Source organism: Colias croceus, chromosome 8, assembly GCF_905220415.1.
Source record: "Colias croceus chromosome 8, ilColCroc2.1".
Lineage (NCBI taxonomy): Eukaryota > Metazoa > Arthropoda > Insecta > Lepidoptera > Pieridae > Colias > Colias croceus.
The window spans coordinates 298,191-308,516 of NC_059544.1; the positions used below are offsets into that span (position 1 = coordinate 298,191).

The 10,326-nt window shown below is 31.9% G+C and overlaps 1 protein-coding gene across 1 annotated transcript; it reads left to right on the forward strand.

The window, feature by feature from the left end:
• Positions 1-317: 317 nt before the first annotated feature.
• LOC123693764 (pre-mRNA-splicing factor CWC22 homolog) lies at positions 318-2,796 on the forward strand. Its single transcript, XM_045638976.1, has 2 exons — positions 318-617; positions 738-2,796. The coding sequence occupies exon 2, from the start codon at positions 742-744 to the stop codon at positions 2,476-2,478; it is 1,737 nt and encodes a 578-aa protein (XP_045494932.1). The 5' UTR covers positions 318-617; positions 738-741; the 3' UTR covers positions 2,479-2,796.
• Positions 2,797-10,326: the final 7,530 nt, after the last annotated feature.

Sequence of the window (10,326 nt, forward strand, 5' to 3'; positions counted from 1 at the left end):
GTTTCAACCAAAGAATACTTATACTCTAAAAAAGAGGTTTCAACATTACTTCATTTCACATTTGTGTTTCTTCAGCTAGTTATAAATATATAATGACCATATCCCAATTTATTTTATTATTTTTATAATATAAAAAGGATTCTTTGTAGGTAATTTCACAATCTTTTTTAAAGTGAAACTTTTATTACATCGCTCGTCTCAAACTTCTCTCAAACGGTCTGTGTAGCGCATGTCGCGTGTATCGCGGCTGTTTTTATCCTATAGTCTATGAAAACTTCATGTTTTGCATTAAATTTATGTTGTCTTTGATATATTCCCTGCTCCTGCTTGTGTTGTGTTGTAATCTGTATTTCTTTTTATTTTCATAAAATTAATATTATTTGTTGTAATTACATATTGTTACAGTGAAAATATACTAATTTTTGTCTATCATAGTGTCCAGTTATTTGCAAATACTTTTATTTTGTTTAAATAATCGTCTCTGATAAAAAGTCAACGCTTAGTTATTCAAAACCTGTACGTTGTAATAATGAGGATTTTATAACGTTTTACATATATAGTTTTTTAAATGTAGTATTGCCAATTTTTATGTTGAGCAGATGAGTGTGATCTTTAACGTAAGTTCTTCCCACATATTCTATACTTATAAAGTATTTGTTGGTGTCCACCGATATGTCGTATGATATAACGAATGTAATAGATGATATACGGTAAAATTATATGTTTGGAACTTATAGGTGCATGGAATGTGAGGAAAATGGCAAGAAGTGTTGTTCACCGGCGAGGGTTGCGAGTGGGGTCAAGCGAAAGCGACGAGCTGATGATGCGGGGAACCTGCGTCTGCCTGTCCCCGATACAGTGCCTGGGCCGCCTGCTGCAAGACCAATGCACAACAATCTGTTCCAATTTCCTGGAGTGGAGTCAACCGAAGCCTGTTTCAAACCATCCTCAAGCAATCCCTTTATGAACAATATGGATGAAATCTCATACTGGGTGTTTACTAAACGTGCGCCTTGCCTCTACGATTATGACAGACTCATAAAGAAGCAGAATGAAGAGGCACAAAATTCCAGACAGATAAGAAGCTACACTTTTCCTACTGAAAATGAAGTACCTTCGCCGAAAAGGAAAAAGAAAAACAATAAGTTGCTGGATGAAGAGTCTGATCTGTCTGGAAAGCGACAAAATATTTACTTTGAAATGCCCCAACCACCTATTTCTAAAGCTGTAGTCAATAACTGTAAATCTGTATCACCTGGTTCTGATACAGATTTCAAAATTAAAATAACTACCAAACCGAAAGAAAAGAAGCCAAAATTACAGAAAAACACTAAAACAAATGTAAATAAAAGAAATAAAATGGTCACTTCAACACCTAAGGTGGAACATCAAAATTTGAGAAGAAGCTCTAGGTTGAACAAGCAAAATATTAACAATAATGGACAGTTTGACAACTCTTTGGAAATTTTAAACGAGACAGTTGTTAATGGACTTCAGAAGGAACTATCTTTGATTGAAAACAAGGAAGATGTATTAAATAGACACGAAGATGATACAGAGAGTAAGACTAAGAATCAGTTTTTAAAAAAGGTTGCAAAAAATGACAGAACTCACAATGGTGACTATGAAGATTACAGTGATGTGTCAGGCTTCACTGCAAACTATATTCGCTCTACTAAATTGCAATCAAAGACACCCAGGAAAGTCAGAAGAAAGACTGGTAGAAACTTGATGCAGGCATCCCGCCAAAATGTTGATCCTGAGAGTAGCAAAATAATTATGTGCGTCAACAAGGCAGTGAATGTGGGAGCACCCAATTCTGGAATCTTAAACCATAGTACAGATTCTTCTCAAAATGTAATTAATCTAGTGACAGTGGCCACTGAAGATAAATCTAACAAAGTAAATCAAAGCACATCATTACTCAAATTTGTTGACTCACATTGTGATAAAACTGCAAATGTTAAAAAGAATTCGGGAAAATTTATCAACGATTCATTCCAATCGGGCAGCAGTGCTGCCTCTCGATATCCAAAGAGGATGAATTCTCAAAATCGCAACTACACTAAACAGGAGAAACAAAATGACAGGAAGGAAAACTCACATGAAAAGTTTGTATATAGAACTAGGAGTCGCAAGAGGCTCATCGATGACTCGTGTGAGCAAGGTAACTCTAATGAGGATAGCTCTAATGCTGTGATTAATGTTGCAAGCCCGGAGCAAAGTAAAATGAAATCTGTGCAGTGCATCGAACAGAACGGACAATTGACTGAATTGATAAGTGAAACCCGGCAAGTTAAGAAGAATGATTTGATATCTGACGTGCCTAAGTGTTTGGGACGTGTTAAAACTTCATTGGATAGAACAAAGCAGTCGTCAAAAAAAGACTCGTTTCGAGACAAGAGCGGATTCGCCACTTGCTTCTCAGACAGTGATAGTGATGGTGAACCTTTGAAACCACGGAAATTTTTCGGTTAAATTACTGTCAACTATAATATGCTGTATGTAAATTTTTGCTTCAAGAAATTGTAATGTATTAGATCATTAGCCGGCCACTTGCCACTTTTAATATACCAAGCATTATATGAGCATGGCAGAAGGATTTGTTCAGTGCCTATATCCGAGCATGTTATATTAATATTTATAATTTTATAGATTAGTGATACTCTAGATTATGTGTACACTCAAATACGTAAGGAGTGAGTTATACTTATGTATGCGCTAAATAAAATTTTATACAACACAATATGAAACATTTTAATGTCATAGGAACTTAAATGCATCACATTTTATATAGAATAATCCGTAATAGATGTTGACATCTAGGAATTATACATGAATTATGATTAAATTTACATTACATATAATAATTTATAATATTTCTATCTTAAATTGTAATGGAGTGCAGTAAACACAAATCAAATTTGTGATTGGAAATTGTATTATAAAGTGCCATTTTAGAAATTATTTCCCCTTCAATATAACCATGACAATGGCATGTTAATTAAGATTTTAGTTTATTTTTAAGTATTATTATTGTTTATTTTGTATTAAATTTTTGTATAATATAATATTTGCTTGTAATTAAAATTGCGCAGTAAAATTAAATATATTATACTCTATTTTGTTTGTTATTTTATAACCATGGCATTGCAAATGATTTAGGCTGTGTCCGCACAGAAGATTTTATTCTCGCGAATTAAATTGAAAAACAGCAAAATATTGAAATGGTTTCAATAATTTGCTGTTTTTTTTTCAATATTCTCAAAATAATTGTTGTATGTAGGGCTCTGTCCGCACAGCAGTTTATCCCCGCCCGGATTTTATTGTAACGAATTAAAATTTAAATCACGAAAACTAAAATTTTATTGCAGGGCGGACTATAAAGCACAATTTGGATATTTCAGTAATATCAATTATTCAACTCAAGAGCGTTAAAATATTCATAATTCCAATGATATAGTTTTACATGCAAGTGACTCTTTTGGTGAGATGAAAATTTTAATGTGTTGTATAGTATAGGTGTTTACTGTTTATATATCTATGTCGTGGTCATATCGTAGATTTGATCATTTTATGATATGAGTGGCCATTTCACGAAATGGTCGCATATCGTGAAATGGCCAATTTAGTTTGGCCACATCATGATGTGGTTTGGGCAGATCAATGATAAGAAATCGTTTCACGATATGGCCAATTAACGCACGGTTTTTTCATGAAATGATCAAAATTATTTGATCATATCGTAAAATAGTTACATTAATCGTTGGTAGAGGCGCTGCAAGCTCTGTGTTTATGTGATAAGATGGCGGCCGCTGGCGAAAATTAAATTATTCGCAGTTAAAAACTTCATAATTCGTTTAATAACAATATTATGAAGAAAGTCATAGCAAAGAATTTACGACGAAGAGGTACGAGTACTATGGAAAATGTGGATATCTTATATGTATTTAAGAAAAAATGCGACTTAAATAAAATAATTTAAGAAAGTACTACTATATTATTATAATTGTTTGTTTTTTAAAAAGCGATCCGCTTCTGGCACTCGCCGGCCGCTGCCGCGGCACGCTCGCTTTACTCGCTCGGCTCGTGCGTTGTTTATCAAAGTCTAACCTAACCTAACCTAACTGTTTTCTATTGCAAAAACGATTCGCTTCTGGCATTCGCCGGCCGCTGCCGCGGCCCGCGGCAGTAACTTAAATGACATTAAACAAGTTTTTAGAATATAGTTATTCTGAAATTTTTTAATATTTTATGGATTCTTTATATTTTATACGATCTGGCCAAATGTGGATGATCAAATCGTGAAACGTTGACGATTTAACGATCTGATCAAACTATGTTGGCCATTTCACGATATGCGACCATTTCGTGAAATGGCCACTCATATCATGAAATGATCAAATCTATTTCTCTCAATTTTACAATATTTATTATGAACAAATGCTTCTTAGGCTCAAAGGAATTAAGGTTGGGTTTTGTAATATAGATGTCGTGGTCATATCGTAGATTTGATCATTTCACGATATGCGACCATTTCGTGAAATGGCCACTCATATCATGAAATGATCAAATCTACGATATGACCACGACATCTATATTACAAAACCCAACCTTAATTCCTTTGAGCCTAAGAAGCATTTGTTCATAATAAATATTGTAAAATTGAGAGATGGGCATTTTCACAAAAATGTATACCCCCCTGATTTTCAACTGTCCCTCGAATTCATTAAATTCTATATAATGAAGTAGTTGCCAGATTTATTTATATATGTTATCAAAGTGATTATACGTATACAATATTTTGTTTTTTTAACAAAAACTATGACAAAATCTAAAATAAAGTTAAGTTAATCATAAATAACAATTGAAAAAAGGGTAATTTTACGCTGTCCCCTGCTTACTCTTACGCGTTTATTAAATTATTTCTTAACTTTTTTGTAAGAAAGGTACCATCTTTTAAGGTTTTATTTGGTCCAGGATAATCAGTTACTGTGATAATAGTTAAAATATAATAACATTATATAACAAAATAAAAGATAAAAAAATAAAAAATAAAATCAAAAAAATTGTCCTTCCCGGAACATTCAGTTGTGTCACCGATTTTCTAAAAAGAAAATTACTGTGGTTCAAATATTTTTGCATTACTGTCAACACCATAGCTACTGCTATGCAACTTATCAGGTTAGAAGCCCTCAGGGTCAAAAAACTGCTTAGAAGGAGTGCACGCGTGTTTGCAAGCCGCAGGGACCAAATTCTTCATTCAGGTATGTGACCATGTAATTAATAATTATATTACTTATAATAAATAAAAATGTGTAGAGTTATTATCTATTAGTGTAACTGGCGAATGTGCTGTACTTTCCTTATTGTAATAACTTGTAAACCACATTTGAGCAAATAAAGATATTTATTTATTTATATATCTATTATTGGAATAAGTGGCGTTTTGAAGAAGGATAAGAAGTACAAAACACCTTCTAACGTTTAAAGTTCGGGTCATCTAATAAGAAGAACCTTCTAACAAAGAACCTATAAGAAAAATAATTAAGTCGTCTAGTTAGATAAATACCGTTGGTAAATACTATAGATAGAATTCAATTTAAAAAGGAGAAGATTTCATTCCACTGTACGACAACCCTAACATTTCATAAGCGGCGTATCAAAAAGGATTATACGAATGGTATAATATGGTCGGCGAGATTATTATAATTTGAATAATAACATTAAAATAATAATAATGCTGTGTGCCGCGCCGCGCCGATAGAGATGTCAACTCTTAATAGATTTATCTGTGGTCATACATCAAAATTATTACGTGTTAGTGTTGTTTAACTGTTTAGTGGGATCGGGGATCATTATCGATTCATTAGTCACCCGCGTCGGCGGTTTTATCGATAACAATGAAAGCTCATCTATTAAACTCTTATACGTTCAGCGGTTCGGGCAATCTTTTCTGTGGGATAAAATGACTGTTTTTAAAGTCTTATAGAGAGGTAACTTATAGAGCGGCATTATAAGATTATTCAAGGTAGCTTTGCAATTGCGATATTAGATTTGAGATGGAGTTAACGGCTAATAGTGTACCCAAAATACGTAGGAAAAAATTAAAATATTATTTTATTCTTCTATATTGAATTAATGAGATAGAGCTAAAACTCTATCTCATTAGCTTTTGTGTACCTAAAAGTTATCTTTATGCAATATTGTTCAAACTTTTCCGTAATAAGCTCTATTATTTTAAGTACATAAGTATTAATATAGTCCATTACTTGGATTTGTTATTTCAAATTAATAAAAATTCATTTGAATTTTATCCCAAATTAACCCTTTTATTCTGAGAGCCCTTTTTTCAATTTATCAAACGTTTTGACAACTAATTACGCAACATCTAAAGTGAATAAATTCCCGTGCAACTGATTATCCTCTCAAATAGGGTTTGATTGTCATCTGTCAAAGTGACAGTGACAGTTCGCTTTGCAATTAAATATTTTGGTTTGTGCACAGCGATTTATTGCAACGGTGAACGGTAAAATATATCAAAATGTCAATACGTCGGAGCAATTAAACAAAACAAACAAGCCCAATTAAATTGATATTATAATTTGCTGAATGTCACTTTATTATTCGAATTGCGTATTTGTAATGAAATATCTCGTGATGGAAAGATTTGATAATAGTCATAGCAGTAACTACTTATTTATTGCAATTAAGACTTTTAGTAACTAGAGATTCGCTCTAAGGTGGTTATCTCAAAATAAATAAAATCTAACTCTTATTTTATATATTTATATTATGTGATATAAGCTTATAAACACAGATAAAAAATGAGATGAATAATTGTCTCAAGCACGGTATTTGTAAAGCCCTGGTTTATTGTTTTACAAACCCATCTGTGTTTAGTGCGGACAATGACGGGACAAATCGGAGGAATGCACGCCTCTTGTGATTCCTTGATAGAGCGGCAATCCCTCTTGCTGTCACATACCTGACTTATCTCACTACACGATGTATAAATGTTTATTATATAATAGTTTTTTCTTGTTTCGTAAGGGTTTGGTTTCTATGTGTAGGTACTAGAATATCGGAAATATGAGCGGTAACGTACTGGCAAGAGAATTTAAACAATGATTTGACAAAAGAGGTTGTGTCTGGAGAATACCAAGAGCTTTTTATAAAAAATACAGCTATTTAACTGTGTATTTTATGTAGCTTATATAAATTTACGAGTATAACATCTTTTAACACTGATATGCTGATTACCAACTGATATGTAAATGACTCATTTCAATGTAGGTATTTTTCTATGTAGATTATCTACATTTCAAGGTGTTTAAACAATCTCACATATTATTATATTCACGTGTTTATATTATATAAATAAACCCTGAAAATTCGCACACATTTCTTAAACAATAGTATTTATTCTAATTAAAAAGAAGGTCGTTTGTATTACATTTGATACAAAACATGAACAACATGAATTTGGAGCGACCTTGTACTTAAGCATAAGTTTATTATTTGATGTTTATTAAACTTTAGAGTTATTGTTTATTGAATTTGTGTTTTTTATTAGTTTAAAATACATATCAATCAAACAGTTGCGTATTAGCATCAGTTACCAGCTACAAATATAACAACAAAGCAGTGGGGTCTTGCTATGTTTCCATGAAATGTTCGTTCCATTGTACGGACACGCAGCGCACTCCATGTTGCGATCATTGTCTTACTGCTTTTTGTGAGGGTAAGTGTGATCCATCACAACGCTACTGCGCGGTTAGGCTGACCTTGGAATGCGTTCCGTTACACGTTGGAAGAATCGAAATTAGCTGTACGGGGTGTTCCTTTTTGACCAGTATTTTTGTAAAGTGTGTTTTAGGGTTTTGGTAGGTAATTCAGAGGAATTTTTATTTGAAATTATTATTCAATTTTGATCTAATCAATCTGATCTATGAGTATCTGTATCAATTATTGAGAAACAGGTAAATTGCTAATTTAATTACTTTTGTATTAACATTTAACATAAACTTTCAAAAATAATACCTACTACTAAATGAGATATATTAATTTCACCACATTTAAGATATAAAATATTTTATTGAAATATTTTTGGACAAAATTTTCTACGTTTATATTTTAGTGAACATCACCCTGTACACAACGGACATAGATTTACAATACGTCATTATTTTAGAAAGATATTGCTGTGTGACCACATTGTCCTTACAGTGGCGCTCAATGGGCAGCCTAATGGTTGTTTATCATTGTTTAAAGCTAGAACAAAATGCGAACAGAGGGGACATGATGTGGCTGAATGGAAACAGATCTGTGCCTCGTTCCGGGAATGAGAAAGTTGACGTTGACACATAAAATGGCGCGAATTGATGGATTGCGACGTTTTGTTTACTTTTTTTTCGTTCGATAAATTTAAACTGAGAACAAAATCTAACATGGTTTATAGTCCTTTCCAGCTAAGATGATTCCTGTGACACATCGATTTTTGAGACGTGTAGAGATGTCTTTACTGAAATCATATCAATTGTTTCCGATAGTCGATAATATTTTATATGGAAATGAAATCGATTTGAATAAAGTACCAAAATTAGTTTTTTCGGCATTTCGCCAACAATTAACTAAGGAAACTTAGCAAACAACAGCAACAAAAAGTCAACAATAACAATTAGTAACAATAACAGAATACCACGTAAAATATCAATATAAAAATGCAACTTGTATACAAGGCTGACGCACTCGTACAGACGATTGACTCGATTGACAAACGATCACAAGATGGGCGCCGATTATATGATTTTCCAACTCTATGATTTTTCAACGATCCATTTCATGTACACGAATTGCGTAGGTATTATATTTGTGTGTTATTTTATTTTATTTTTCATTATATTAAACTAAACAATACTGTTTTTGATTTATAAGCTTAAGATGTTTCATTTTGATATTTTTGGTAATAATGCCGCCATAAAATAAAAATATTATGCACTAAAATTATTTTGGCGTTTTAAACATAAAATACGTAATTCGGAACACGATGAAGTGTCACAGGAATCATCATAGCTGAAAAGGACTATAATAATAAAATAGAAAAAAAAAGTATTGATATCATTGAGATAATATTAATATGGAGACGATACCGCCTACATCACTTATGTTCCACTCAACATACGTCATGTGGCGTAACTGCACTCAGTCGCTTGCTCGCTCATTGGCGCGAACGTCACGCTCATTTTTTATTTGTTTTAAAGTGAAACGCATCAAATATGCCTACGTGTGTGTTACGATATTGCACAAATAATACAAAGAATACGGAAAAGTGCAAAGGAATAACTTTTCATCAGTTTAGTAACTAGATAATAATTTTTAAAACTTAGTTAGAGCAAAATTTTTGGCGGGCGACATTTTGTCATAGATTAAAAATTTAAGATATGACATTGGGCATGAAATAAGTGTTGTTAGTAATAATTGCTGGCGTATATTTTTATAGTATAAAATAATAATTTTACATATTTAGAAAAGCATAGACTGGTTGTTAATTGAAAAAAGGTGAAATCATGAAATATGAAAATCAATTACTCAATCACCAATTTTTTTTTTTGTTAATTGATTTTAATCAAGTTTTTAATTGATATTGTATAAGCTACTGACTTGAACGTATAATTGAATTATTATTTATTTATCTGCACTAATATTATAAAGAGGAAAACTTTGTTTGTTTGTTTGATTGTAATTAATAGGCTCATAAACTACTGGACCGATTTTGATGAAAGGAGAATGCCCATTTTTGGTACTGGTTTTTCTCATGCATCAAGACAACAATACTATTAAAAAAAAATCTCGGCAATTTAGAGGCCTTCTTACCATCGGAAAATATATTTTGAACAGGGAATGTTTTTAAAATCTAATAAGACATGTAATTGTTTAGATCCGTTATTATAGATTTAGTGTCCATTACCGGTTACCACGGTAACCAAGCGGTAACTTATTACATTTATAGCTAAATGTATTAATATCGATTATTGTTTTCATTGAATTACAAAAAAAATCAATTAACATAAAATCACTCTTTAAGGTATTGTTTATACACTGTAGGTTGTTTTAACAAAGATAGTGAAGTAAAATAATATAAATATGTTTATATTAAAAAAAATATTATTATGACATAGCTTGGTAGGTAACCAGTTATTTCTTATTTGTTTCTTTCTTCGAATATGTAGTGAAAAAATGATTCAAACAACAACAACAACATGTAAACCGAATAAAAACTCAATTGGCATTTTTTAAGTATATATTTAGGTTTTTTTGAAATCC